Source organism: Pteropus medius, unplaced genomic scaffold (assembly GCF_902729225.1).
Source record: "Pteropus medius unplaced genomic scaffold, Ma_sr-lr_union100, whole genome shotgun sequence".
Lineage (NCBI taxonomy): Eukaryota > Metazoa > Chordata > Mammalia > Chiroptera > Pteropodidae > Pteropus > Pteropus medius.
The window spans coordinates 18,420,548-18,434,998 of NW_024349801.1; the positions used below are offsets into that span (position 1 = coordinate 18,420,548).

At 42.8% G+C, this 14,451-nt stretch overlaps 1 protein-coding gene across 5 annotated transcripts in view; it reads left to right on the top strand.

Moving 5' to 3' along the window:
* PHAF1 (phagophore assembly factor 1) overlaps nucleotides 1–14,451 on the top strand; it is a 23,920-nt gene continuing 9,469 nt past the window's right edge. For 2 of the 5 annotated variants that reach the window (XM_039888956.1, XM_039888959.1), the window contains exons 1-7: nucleotides 20–125; nucleotides 349–469; nucleotides 5,312–5,394; nucleotides 8,126–8,209; nucleotides 12,275–12,318; nucleotides 13,856–13,935; nucleotides 14,227–14,321. In XM_039888956.1, the coding sequence (XP_039744890.1) occupies nucleotides 406–469; nucleotides 5,312–5,394; nucleotides 8,126–8,209; nucleotides 12,275–12,318; nucleotides 13,856–13,935; nucleotides 14,227–14,321 (450 nt within the window). In that variant the 5' untranslated portion in view covers nucleotides 20–125; nucleotides 349–405. Of the gene's footprint in view, nucleotides 131–348; nucleotides 470–5,311; nucleotides 5,395–8,125; nucleotides 8,210–9,554; nucleotides 9,694–12,274; nucleotides 12,319–13,855; nucleotides 13,936–14,226; nucleotides 14,322–14,451 lie in introns of those variants that run through there. The other 3 variants (XM_039888958.1, XM_039888957.1, XM_039888960.1) reach the window with 3 other exon arrangements.

Consider the following 14,451-nt stretch of genomic DNA (forward strand, 5'->3'; position numbering starts at 1 on the left):
CGCAATTGAAATCCCGCCTTCGCCCCGCCCTCGCCACACTTTACGGCCGGGCACGCCACTTTTGCTGCAGATACCCTTGCTGCTGCCGCTGCTCCTGTTGCCGCGGCCGCTGCTGGTGAGGTGAGGTGAGGTGAGATGTGGTGTGGTGTGGTGTGGTGTGGTGTGGTGTGGTGTGGTGTGGTGTGGTGTGGTGTGGTGTGGTGTGGTGTGGTGTGGTGTCGTGTGGTGTGGTGTCGTGTGGTGTGGTGTTGTGTTGGGCCGGTGCCGCCGGCGACCGGGGAGGAGGTGGGAATAGGGCCGCTGCGGGACGGCTGGGACGGCGGGTCACCTGCTGCTTTGTCTTCTCAGCTCCGGTCCTGTCTGCGCTGCCGCAGGGAGGCCGCCCTGGCCCGGCGAGCCGAACCAATGCTGGATCTGGAGGTGGTGCCCGAGCGCTCTCTGGGGAACGAGCAATGGGAATTCACTCTGGGTAAGTGTGGGTGTCGGGTCCTCCTTCGGGACCCTATTTTCTGGTCTTTCTCTCCGTACCCTTCCCATCTCTGGTCTCTGGCCTTTTTCTTCCCTGCGCCTGCCTCCTCGCCTCTTCCGTCCTCTTGGCTCTTTGGCTCCAGTCACTAGATACCTGCTCCGACACGCACGACCCTCCAGTGTGTCGCTCTGGTGGGTCCCGATGCCCTCGCCTCAGGCCTCAACAGGGCCCCTCCCCGGGCAGTGGTACTGTAGTAATAATAATAACAACAATTACTGACACTCCCCAAATACTCGAGGCCAAGCCCTGCTCTCTGGTGCGTAATTATTTCAAGGTGTCCTCCTTGGGGTCTGAGGGTCGATACTATTGTTCTTATTCGCATGTACAGACGAAATAGCTAAGAAGTGACTGATCCCTTAAATTCCACAGCTGTCTGTCTCCCTTTGCTTTTCTGGGTGTGGATGTTGCCCCTTCGGAAGGGGAACCTAGGCTCTGATCCCCCAATCATTACATGTTGGAGATCTGGTCAAAGGAGTTGAGAGTTTTGTGTGTTAAAGGAACTTCTGACTTGTTTCCTTCTCGTTTTTATTGTGTAGATGTGTGGTGTAATCCTAAACCCAAACCTTAGCTGAGAATGAAATAGGAGTTCAGGGAAAGTAGCATTTAGTTTGTAGAAAATGGGCAGTTTGGTTCAGTTTTTCCCCATCCCCAACGTCACTACCTTTATATGTACAAATATTTGCATTCAGTAACTCTAGTGTTTGTTTACTTTGATGTTCTAGCACTAGGAAAAGGGGGTGGGGAGCAGGTGTTGGTGCTGTTTGTGCAGGCCTGAACTTTTGTCACACTAATTTGGGCTACTGGACTGAGTCAGCTGCTCCATTGAGCTATAACTTATCCTTGAATCTGGAAGACTCATATCTATGGAGACAGGTGAGAAACTGGGCGGAACAGATTGCTGGTAGGGCCCTGCTGGTGCTCAGTTTTCTCCATGAATTGAACTATAAGCTTCCTGGGTTGTAGGAGCCAGTTTTATTGCGAGGTCTTAGCCAAATTCTCTCATAACTTATACCACTCCTGTAGAGCACTTCCCAAAATTTTAGGTGGTATAAAATACCCCAGCCTCTTGTGAAGCGTCAAGAGCTTGTTTGGGAGGCTAGTTGATATCTTTGCCTCTAGACCTATTCATTGGGCTGATGCTGTTTGGCTTCTAGTTAGGAAAGAACCTCCCCACCCACAGCTTCTCCTCACCCCAGGACTTAACAGGCAGAGTGAGAACCACAGCCATAGCTTCAAATTGTGCTTGGTGTTGCAACTAAATTGTGGATCTCAGTGATATAGATTCTGTTGGTCAAAAGTGGTGATAAGGATGTCATTTGAGACCACGATTTCCAAAAAGCAAGGTGGGAGAGCAAGGCTTCTCTCAACTATTGTTTTGATACCTTAACCCCCACTCCTAACTTTTTCCAGTTTCCAGAAGTCAGGAGTATGGTTAGTTCTTTCAAATTGTCTAAATAACAACCAAAAACAGTGAAAATAACATTTCTGTTCATTGGGTCCAGAATTGAACTTTGGGGGAAATCCCATAAAGGGGGCCTGAGCCTTGATAATTCCTTTGTGGGTCTTAAAAATTCACACTTTAAAATTGTGCTTGTTTGAAAAATGGTGGTCATTTAACTTCCCCAGCCTGGAAAAAAAAAAGAGTCATTTTTCCCTCTTAATCTCCTCAGCCCTCAACACACCTAAACTGCAGTTGGGGGTAATAGGTGGCGATAGATCCAAGAACTAGGTCTGTGCTTTAGAATTTCATTCCCAGGCTAGAGAAGCAGCCAGTACTTAATTCAAGTCACCACAACCCTGTAATCTCCATTTGTCAGGTGAGGAATAGGCTCTGAAAAGTAGAGATGATAAAAAGTAACTGGACAGGAATTTCTTGCTTCCCACTGCTCTGCCCTTCTGAGGATGGGCTCAGCTTTATCGCCAGCTTTCTTTTTGGAATCTGTGCAAATGCAGATGTATCTAGCCCTTGCCATCATCCTCCTGGCATCATAATGAGGAACTCCATTCAACTTCTTGGCTGCCTTCCTGACCTATGTTTGATGTTGGGGGATTAGGGAAATGCCAGCAACACAGGGACAAGAAAACCTAGGCCAGGGGAATCTCTAAGAATGCCACTGATGGCTCGATCAGTGGTGGAGTAGAGACAGTGCAAATTTGAAATGTTTTAGTGTGGAGGCATGTCTCTGAATTTGTTTTTGAAATTAGTGTTGAAAATGCCTCAAGTGCATAGATTTAAGGGTCACTGGAGAATAGCCTTCTTCGAGATCACCTTGTTCCAGAGAGACTGAAGGCTCACTTAGTTGAAGGCAGCATGTACTTATGTGGACTGTGCTTACAAACATTGAAAGTTGAGTAAGAAATGGTCATATATGTCCTGAAGAGCTTAGTCTAGTAGGAAGAAAGGATTACAGAAATGATTCATTTTATGATATTGAGGGCAGAGGTTATATAGGGTGCTATGGAATGCGAAAAGGGACTTGACCTGACCTGGGGAGTTCAGAGAGAGTCAGAAACTAGGTGGTTGGTTGAATAAGAGATGGGCAAAAGAAAATACTGCCAGTCATAGAGATGTGGAAAGTTAAAGGAAAGCAGGAGAGGGTGATATTGACAAGAGGATGTGAGTTCTCAGAAAGGAAGGATGGTCACCAGGGTCTGTGGCACAGGACCTATGTGTTCTACCTAATTGCCTTCATAGCTCAGCAGATATATATGAGCACCTACTATTGTGCCAAGCAGTAATACAGCCTAGGGGTACAGCATTAAGACAGCCATGTGTCTACCCTTAAGGAAGTATAGATGAGGCACTACAGGAAGATAAATGGGATGGGAGGCTTCATTAGATAAAGTAGTCAGGGAAGTGAGGTGTAAACCTAGACCTGGAGAATAAGAAGGAACAAGATATCTGAAGAACATTCCAGCACTCAAGAACTAGTGCAAAGGCCTAAGGTGGGAAAGATCTGTGCTAGGAACAAAGTGAGGCATGGTGAGCAGTGAAAAGAAAGGTAGAGGTGGGTAGAATATTCAGAGCCCTTAGGTGATGGTAAGTTGTTTGGGTTTTTTCCTCATAATGGGAAGCCAGCCATTGGAGGCTTATAAGTAAGCAAATGATGAGATCTGTAAAACATAGGATTTGTACAGTTTAGAAGGCTGACCATAGACTCCACCCGCTTTTGGGGGTTAAGTATCTTATTAGGTCTGAGATAGTGCTCTAGTGTCTTTGCCATACATATGATTGGTTCCCTTTAAAGGCCTTTTGTAGCCTTCCTTTACCAGTAGCCGTGTGACAACTGGTCATTGTGGCTGCTTTATCTCCTTCAGGTGATTTCTCCCTGATGACTCAGGATGCAAAGAATCCAAGACCAGGAATTTTATGTGATTAGAAGGAAAAGAACTTTCCCTCAAGAAACTGGTTTATACCACATGGGTCAGAGAAACCATGTGCTCTTCTCTTTCTCGGCCCCTAACCAAGCTTATATGTCTTCTCCACATAGGTAGATGTTTGTCTGTTCCCTCTGAGAGAGACAGCATGGATGCTTTCCTACTTGTTCATATTCTCAACAAACATTTATTAAGCCTCTACTATGTGCTAGGCCCTATGCTATAGAATGCTGAAAAGTACCTTGTTTAAAGTCTGTTCCCTCCAACTTTCTTCCAGTTGTAGAATGGATTATTGAATGAAGGCAGGATCGGATCATTGTTTAAATGTAAATGGGCCATGTGTTTTTAACCTAATTTTTTGTGTGTAAGCTCTTTTCTGCACATCTTTCCTTGAATCAGAGGTAAATTGATCTTGAACGTGAGTCACTGTATTGCCCCAGTGTCATATGGTGGTCCGTCTTTCTCCCTTTCTCTTATTACCTACCCCTATAATCCTTCAGTCCCACTGAATATTTATTCATTACCCACTATGTGGTCAGCCCTGTGCTGGGTGCTGGGTGCTGGGGATCTAGAGAGGTGAATAATAGACATATTGTCCTTGTACTCAAAGTCGTGAGTCTTTGTTTTTAGATTGTCGGGACTTTGTTTTAAATTGTCTCTCTGTGTTTCTTGTTTAAAATCTAATGGACTCTGAAACATACTCTTTGCTATTCCCTGTGAATCCTTGAAATCTTTGAAATGCTGTTAGGATTTGGATTTCTTAAACTGGAGGCATATATAAATCTATTTGTAATGGGCCATGAGTTCAAAAATCAAGTGTTAAGATTTAGAGGATATTTGTGAGTAGATAAGTAAGGATCCAGTGAAAATCTTTAGTAAAAGAAGTTGATTCTGGTAGATGTGGGATTTGTAACTTTTTTGTCGAGCTCTTACAAGTGATGTGTTCCTACAGACTCTCATTTGAGAGATGAGGAGACAGATGCCACAAAGGAAGACAGGAAGGAATTGCCCTAAAATATATATAATCCATGACAGAAGAGAACCAGAACCTTGGTGTCCAGAGTCATGGAGTCAGTTCTTTTCTCACTCTGTTTCTTGGTTCATGCTACCTTTTCCTTTTCCACACCCTTTGTCTGCTTGGGATTAGTACAGAAGTCCCCATTTCCAGGAGCCTTTTTGTATATCACTCCCTATGCAATCCAGCTGTTCCCTTAATGCTTGCTGCTAACTTTATTCTAGCTCTTACTGCTTATTAAACTTTTATTTACTCACATATCTGTAGACCTTAGTGGCCCCCCACTCCCAGCCCAGGCTTTACTGCAGGGACTAATGCTTAAACACAGTGGTAGATGTCAGTAAATGGATAACCCAAGTAACCACACAGGGGTCCTTGCTTTATTTCAGGAATGCCTCTGGCTCAGACAGTAGCCATTCTTCAGAAGCATTGTCGCATCATCAAAAATGTCCAGGTTCTCTACAGTGAACAGGTGAGTGGTAGCTGATTTGTTTACTAAAGTAGCATCCCTAATCAGTGAGTCACCTTCACAAGTTGATGCCCTGGGAGAGGCTGCCTGACAGGGATTGTTGAGTCACTGTGTTCAAATGAGAGAATCTCCAGCACTAGTTAGTTACCAAGCTTTTTATTATTATTATTATTCTGAAGCTTTTCGTTTTGATAATCTAGTGCTGCCAGGTTTTGAAGAGCAGTGATAGCTGAACTTGTTTTTTTTTATTGTGTTTGACTTAGGTACTGGCCCGTAGGGATTTTTCAGTGGGAAGTCACCTCAGGGACAGTCAGGTCTTCTAGGGTGCTTACTTTCCACTTTTGAGTTTAGAATACTCTGTACTGCTTTGTTGGTTGCTTTGGTTTGTGTTCAGGATTGTTGTAGTGCAGCTCTCTAGCTAGCAGAGCATTGTAGACTTGAAGCAGGTATACCTCACCTCTGTAGTTAGAATGATCTGATACATGGAAATTGTAAGATATTGGGTCCCAATCAATGAACATATTTTACTCTTTTTTTTGTCCAGTTTATGGTAGTCTCTATTAAATGTTGGTCAATTGTGCCAGAAATTAATCCCTATAGTATAATGTTGCATGTACCTACAAAGACTTTTTCAGTTTCCAAAAAGAATATATTTTAGGTTAGCACCAGAGAAGAATTTCCTGAACATCAGGCTATTCTTCATAGGCCTTTAGGAATATGCAGTCTCCCTTCCACTGAACTCTCTGAAATCCGTAGTTCTTCTATGACAAAGACCATGTGCTGCCGTGAGGAGCAACCTTGTGGTGCCCTATGTGTCACCTCAGGGAACAGTTTTGAGCCTACATAGGCTACAGGATGCCCTCTGTGGCTCTTCTGAGATCCTGTAAGTACTGGTTTTATTATTTTAGTTCCATTTATTCTAATTAGCTTTAGATCTAAAACAAATGACAGATTATTTTTGACATGAAGAATATTATAGATTAGAAGTGAGTGAGATTTCTTTGAGGCTTCCCAATTTGGCTTAGTGTTAACCTATACCCAGAAATTACATTCATACTGTACCCCTATGCCAGCCTAGTTAGGCCCTATGTGAAGGGTCCTTCTGAGATAGAGAATACTTAATCTCCAAGTAAGTACTTGGATATTCTTGTGCCTACCACAGAACAAGGGACTTGTAGGAGTGGGCTCCTTGAGCCACAGAGCCAAAGTGGCTTCTCATTTATAAAGTAAATGATGGTGGCTTTTTCTCTTTGTTGTACTCTCTAACCTAATCTGACTTTCAGTGTAAGATCATGAAGGAATTACTCCTGACAAGTAGCTATCAAAACAGGGGAACTGGCCTTACGTCTTGAGCTTAAAACCACTTGCATATTCAGTTAAATAAGATTTGGGCACCCCCAAGATTATTTACATTTGAAAATTGGCTTTAAACATTCTTAACCAATTTTTAAGAATGAGTTTTATTTCTTATATCACTGTCTTTATTGTGTCATTCTAGTCTTTGGGTACAAATAGCAGTTTAACATTAAACTAATTTCCCTCACTATCTTCCAAGCTTATGGAATCAGTTGGAAAAATGGGTTTTTAAGTCTAGACCTTGGTTCGGATTTTTGCTCTTCCCATTCTTCGTCATGTGGTTTTTGGTAGGTTAATAAACCAATCTAGTTCTCCTGTGAAATGGATATAGTTTCCTTATAATAGAATAATCTTTGATGAAGATCAAGAGGACATGGTCTCTCAGAGCTCTGATATGGTGCTTCTTACATGTCGTTCTGTCCTCTTTTGCCCTTCTTCCTTTCCTTTCCCATTTGTTACCTTGCTTCCCATCAAGTAGAGAGAATAGTTTGGCCCCATCGAACATTTCAGAAATATCTTGTTTGCAGCAAATTACACCTTGGGAATTAAATGCACATATCAAGTAGGTCCCATCTTTCTTAGAGGAAGAAGATGTTAACGACTAGCAGCAGACAGCTTTACTAAACTATTTTATATGGAGGACTAATAGTGCTGGCTTACTGGAAGGGCTCGCTTAAACACCACATAGTACGTGTTGGTTCTGGAGATACAAAATACTAATAAAACATTGACTGTGAAGATGATTTGCTTGCTTTTCAAAATTACTTAGTTATGTCCTGAATTATAATAATGCCAGGAAGAAAATGATAAGATCTTGGAAGAATATAAGAAAATCCACATGCTTGCAGCATTCTTCTCCAAGCAAGGATCACGAAAGATACTAAAACATTGCTTCATCCTGCTTACCCCTATGAAATGGCCCTCGCAGAAATGGAACTGTGTTCTGGGTTGAGAATAACTGACCTAAGGTCAAGGTTCATTATTCCATTATCTTGCTTGAGACCTAATAGTTTAAAAAATTCATACAGAGCTACTGGAAAATTAGAACATTCTTTCTTCTAGTGTTTGCCAGGCATGATGGTGCCACCTGGACCTGTTACATTGGAGAGAGCAGTGGGGTGGAGGAGAGCAGACAGTGTGTGCTAATCCCAGAAAGCTTTTTGGAGAGAATTTTTCCATTGAGGCCCATACCAGCAGTGGCACATTTCTATCTCTGACAGCCACACCTCCGTCATTCAAACCTCCTCAGTTGGGGGAGGAAGGAAGTGGCTTTCTGTACTTAAATACTCTCTGTGTATAGCATTTATATTGTAAGGTTTTCAGTAGTTACTGGTGAGTAAATTAATTGTTCAGGGTGTGTTTTATTTTTGTTTCGTAGTCTCCTCTAAGCCATGACCTCATCCTTAACCTGACTCAGGACGGGATCAAACTACTGTTTGATGCTTTCAATCAGAGACTTAAGGTAACTAAATGACAACTAAAGTTTCATGCCAGGCTGATTAATGTGTGTTATTGTGATATATTTCTGAAATTCCTAAGTGGAAGTGGACTTGTATGGTTCAGAGACCACCACAGTAGTGGACTGAAGCTGTGCTTGCTTCCCTAAAAATTGGGTAGCTGGGAGTGAGATGAGGTGGTTTGAAAGATTCTGGGAAGGACTCTAGTCCCAGGCTCTAGAGGTAGAGAGAGAAGAGCATTGAGGATTTGGGGACCATGCAATGGGAATGGGGCTTTTATGTTAAATAGGAAAACAAAAGAGGAGCCGAGTATTTGGCATAGATTATCCTGACACTTTCTTTCTTCCTCCCTCCCTCCCTCCCTCTCCTTCCTTCTTTCCTTCCTTCCTTCCTTCCTTCCTCCCTTCCTTCCTTCCTTCCTTCCTTCCTTCCTTCCTTCCCTCCCTCCTCCTCCTCCCTCCCTCCCACTCTTGTTCTCTTGCTCTTTGCTCTCTTGCTCTTGCTCTCTCTCTCTCTCTTTCTTTCTTTCTTAAGGATATTTTTAATTTTAATATTCTATGTTGCAGGAGTACCCTCACCATGTAAAATAGAAACAAAACAAAATAACTATATAAAAACATAATAATAGAGAGATGGTATAAATTAGATACATTCTATGTTCTCCCAATTCATGAGATCAAAAGTGGCTTCAGGTTCCTTTTTTTTTTAAATTAAGTTTATTGGGGTAATATATCCCGACACTTTAAAAAGGTACTAAAAATGGGACCTGACTGCAGAATAGAACCAAAAGACTCTAGTCAGGTTTATGTATCTTCTTGTTTTACTTCATTCTTGGGTCAAACAATATGATTTAGAAGATGAAAAATGGACTGTTCCTCCTAAGTGTTGGGCTTAACACCACCAGCAATGAGTTGACTCTTTAACTCCTTTGAGAAAAATGTAAACAACTTGATAGTGTGAAGAGTTGTCCTAGTTGGAGGTCAAGTGCAATTTACTAACACCTGTTTCAGTCCAGGATGTTTTTAATGCACTATTTAGAAATGCCTGCGCTTCACAGGTTAGTCATGTAACATCAGACTCATGCCTCAGAGTCACAAGTTGAATGTGGCTCTAGGCAGTGGCATGCCAGAGCCATCATCCTAGTTAGGTTATGATGTTGCCTTTCCAAAAGACTTGGGTACTTCCTAGTTCTCAACATCCTATCACAAGTGAGCTGCTGAGGAGACAAGATAGAACATAAAAACAGAATCTGTACATAAAATGAGAATTCCTCATTTGTGATAGTTTTTCAGAAAGCAGAATTTGATATGAATATTCTTAGCCCCACATCTTCCTTGCCTCTCCTTGTAGACTCAGTCATTCTGTCTTCAGTGACCCGAAGTTCCACACTGGGAAAAGGTAGAGGATGGTCTTCACTGTGCCTTCATCACAAATTGGGGAAAAACTAATCTGGAAACACCTTTGCAAAGAATCATTTTCCTTTGACTTGGTAAATCCACTTTAGGAACCATAACTTAAAAACTTTATGGAGAGTGTAATGTTGCCAGATGTTTATGAGAAGGCTTTTCATAGTAATAAAAAGCTGGAAGTAACCTGAGTGGATAATAGAAGGAGATGGCTAGGCAGCCAGCCCATCATAGATTCACAGCATTGTGAGGACAAAGTTGTATATTTAGTGAACACTTGTACATGTTAGGTGCATGGCTGAGTCCATTTTTTAATTTAATTCTAATAAGCCTGTGGGTGGTATTGTTTATCAGTGAAACAGTAGAGGGACAGCGGATAAGTGGTCTGCCTGGCACCAAGCGTTAGATCTGGAATGCCTTAGGCTCTGTTGATGGGTATGGGAAATGTGATAAAAGCTGAAGAAAATAGTGTGAACACACTACTCAAAAATGTGAAAAATGGAAAGTATATTAGAGTGGGAAGGAGGTAAAGTAGAACCTTGTCTTCTGCCTTCTGTTGGGGTCCCTATAAAGAAGGAGGGGCTGGGCCACTGGGAACTGGGGAAATTATCCTTCAGGTGCCTTTGCTTGGCACCAGGTCTCATCTGACCCATCTGTCTGCCCCTCTATCTAGGGCTTCAGAACCCTCCTCTCCCAGATGCTGTCTCCTGCATTTTCCCCATCCCCTCGCTCGCTGCCTGTGAGCAGGCTCTGTGAAGTGAGGCTTCACAAGTCATAATCTCTACAGCCACCTGACTTTTCCTTTCCTATCTTGGCTGCTGCCATGTCTCTTCCTCTCTGGTGAAATCAAGGCCTTTTCCAGCCTAGAGGGTAGAAAATCATGGACTTTAGACTTCCCTGGCTGTTTGTCCCTGTGACCCAGCAAGGACATGAAGGTCTATGGACCAAAATCCGCTTGTTGATTCTCCTGGTGATACGAAGGACTCCTAGATAGTCAGCACTCTGGGTCTCTTGCCACAGATGTAACCATGTGATTAACTCTGTTCTACTGTTCTCCCACTGGGCAGGCAGAATTGAAGCATCTATAAGTGTTGTCTGAGATGCAGCAGATGGGTGACAGTGACATAGGAGGGACATCCTGGAGGCTTATAGAATCACAGCATGGTGAGGACAAAGTCATATTTAGTGACAGTGAGTGGTGGAAAGCCCCTTGAGAGGCCATTGGCCAGTCATAGGAGTAGTAATCAGGGAGGCAGAGTGTCTGCCCCTGCTATACAAGCAAGGCTTCTGGTTGAAGGTCGAGGCCCTTTTCCAACATGGAACCTCGGCCTAGATGAAATAGCATGCCAATTTGGCGCGATATACTGCCATCCCCAGGCTTTCAGAAGAGGTTACTAGGTGTTTTATGAATCATAGCTATTTCCTCATCCTTCTTTGCTTGACCTCTTTTGGCTTCTCTTTTCATACTTTCAAGCTTCATGTTGCCCTTAGCTACTTTCATACCAGGCAGAATCATCTGATGTGTGGAGTACCTCCCCTTTGTGAACTAATGAGCCAGACCTTAACTTAGTGGGACCAGTGAACACAATATACAACTAATGTAGGAGAGAGTCGATCGAAATGCTATGATGGCCCAGCAGAGGGCGCAATTCTTAGCAGCAGGTAGGATTGGAACAGCTGCACTATAGTTAAGTGATGTCTGTACAACTTGTAGTTCAGTATTAGGAGCTCTAAACAAAGTTAGAGACAAAGTCTGACCAAGAGCGAACTGCCTATTATGTCTCAGTTTCTGTGGCAATGCCAGATGCTCTTGTACCCAGTGCCCCACAGCCCCTTCCAGGATCAGGTCCAGATTATCAGAGCAAACATGTTGAACAAACTCTGCTTGTGCCTCCACAATGAGGGCCAGATCTCCAAACCGGGGAATGGTAAATAGTGTTCCAGGCCCCAGCCAGCCATCCTGCTGACTGTCAAGCCTTCAACACCATTGAGGTAAACACTAGTAGCTGAGTGTTCAATACCTTTTCTTTTGTCTCTGCCTTGAGTTCAGGCCAAACCCACTGAAACTTCACAAGGGTCCTAAGGTTCTCCAGGTTTAACCAGATACTCTTCATTAGGGATATATATAAATATTGTCACAGTTGTTATAAGTTGATATAATATGACTTGTTTTCTAACAGGATAGACCTCCTCTTCCATCTTTTTGTTTAGTAAACCGCAGTATTTGAGGCTATTTTTGAAAGTGATTTGATTTGGGTTTTTATAATGCAGCAAAGTGTGGAATAGAAGAAAGAGGGTTCAGTATCCAAGGTTACAACCTTAACAGCTGCATGAATTTGATTCTGTGGAAGGTTTCACTGTCCTGGAGGGGTGTTATGTGCAATCTTCTCTATGACCTAGCAGTAGATTAGATAAAAGTACCTTGTCCCGGAGTATCCACAGATAACTGTTGAACAATTCATTGGAAGATGGGGGGTGCGGGGACGTTACACTGCATGTGTGGTATGGGTTTTCCCTCCACATTTAAAGCTAATGTGCAATACTTCAGGAGAATTTCAACAGCGATAAATTTTTTTTTTCTTCACTATTGTATAAATGTCTTTTTAATTTTCTTCAACTACAGAGCATTAACAACTCTTAAACATTTGACTTTTTTTTTTTTAGGTGATTGAAGTATATGACTTGACTAAAGTAAAGTTAAAATATTGGTGAGTTTTCTGCCCTGCTGTTATATGTCACAGGCTTGGTACAGGTGGGCTTTATCTACTACCCTCATTATGTTGGTAAAGGAATTCCATCCGTAGCAGTTCCAGGATTACACCCTGGTTCCATGATTTTTGGCAGCCTCTAAGCCTACTCATTTTCCAGGAGAAAAGGAAGAAACCTTATTAAGAACATGCTGTATGTTCTTCACATATATATCAACTTATTTAATCCTCACAACAAAGTAGGATCTCAGTTCAGAGGTGATACGACTATCTCCTGGGTCACGGCTGCCCTCCTCTGCACAAACCTCTTTTGGTACCTCTTTATGCTTTCATGAGCAGAAGAAGTGGGACAAACCAGATAGGTCTGACTCCAAAGCCTGTGCTAAAGAAAGTGCCAAAGAGACCAAAATCTATTTGGGGACCCAGATCTGCTTTTAAAATGAAAATGAGAATGGTCAGTATGGTGTACATATTTGAGCTCCCATTATGGCAAGGCACTGTTCTAGCATCTAGAGTACTCTGTTTAGTAAGCTTCCTTAACAAGCTTCCCTTTTCCTTTGAGAGGGTGTGAAAAGGCCTAGTTTCTGGAGCTGGCTCAAGCAGCATTTGCTGATGAAGGAGTAGATAAACAAATGTGTACTAGCACTAGCCTCTGCGATTGTAGTTGTCTTTTAGTCTTGTTGGGCCTTCACACCTCAAGGTTTGGCTTCTCTTTACCCTCTTAAGAGTCAGTGGTAGGTGAGAGTATAAGGTCTAGAGTCAGGCTGCCCTGAGTTTGAGTTATGGCTTCATCATTTTATTACCTCTCTGACCTTGGGCAAGTCACTAAACCTCTTTGAGCTGGTTTTCTTATCAGAGAAATGAAACCAATAATGTGGCTGCTGGGTTAGGAAGATAGTATGATATAATGCTGGTAAAGCACATAGTACATTGCCTGGTTAAAAAAGAGGTTCCATAAATGATATTAATTCTTTAAAAATTCTTAACCTTTATATCATAAATGGCTTATCTTCATGCTCATCATCTGAAATCGTATGCCCTTCTCTACTCTTAAACCTACTCCTCAGGTTTGCATGGGAATCCATCTCCCTCCACCCAGTCACCCAGTTCATCTGCCTGTTAAGACAAGCTGCTTTGCTTTTCTACACCCTTCTTTTAAGATGTTCATCCCTTTTTAAAAAGTTCATTCTTTCAAGTCAAGCTGCTAATAGACATCCTGGGAAAACACTTTAACATTGTATATTCCTATGGCTACTCTTTATCCAAGTCCAAATGCCATGGGGCTAAGACTGGATTTATTTCCTTCTGAATTGTGCCTAGTTAGCCACAAATGTCTTGGGAGGCCCTAGAAGATCAGTTCTGTACACTAGCATCAAGAGAATTGACTTGTAAACTCAATTTTCTCTTACTTACAAGTTCTTTAATATAATTATAGAATCCCACCTATGTTTTAAGAATAACTTTTCCAGCCACCATCTCCAATGATCTGTGAGCCTGTCCTGCAGGCCTGATATTAAAAAATATCTTTGTTTTTCAGTGGAGTACATTTTAACTCTCAGGCCATAGCTCCCACCATTGAACAAATTGACCAGTCTTTCGGTGCAACCCACCCTGGAGGTAAGCCAAGTCTATCTGATTCCTTTGGTCACCTGTGGCAGCCCATTATGATAAACCTGACAAGCGGTACCATCCCAGCCACAACTCCCTGAAGCCAGGTTCCTGTAGGTTATGGGGGTTGGTACTTGGGCTTGAAGGAAAGCTTCTTCCCCTTTGTTTTCAGCCTAGTAGGTCAGTTCAGAAATAAGACACAAGGAGGATTTTGCCAGTCATTACTCCCTGTCAGGCTGGTTTGGGTTTGCAACTTCTGATGCCATCAACCATGTCATTTTCTTCTCCCCACTCCCACAGTGTACAACTCTGCTGAGCAGCTCTTCCACCTCAACTTCAGAGGACTGTCTTTCTCTTTTCAGTTAGACTCATGGACTGAGGCTCCCAAGTATGAGGTTAGCCCTTCCCCTGGTATTTGCTGCCCAGTGCCCAGGTGACATGGGTCAGCAGACAGTGCCCTTAAGGGAGGCTGCATAGGTACCCTTTCTTCAGCGTCCTCGTCTCTGAGGTCTTTAGGGGCCAAGA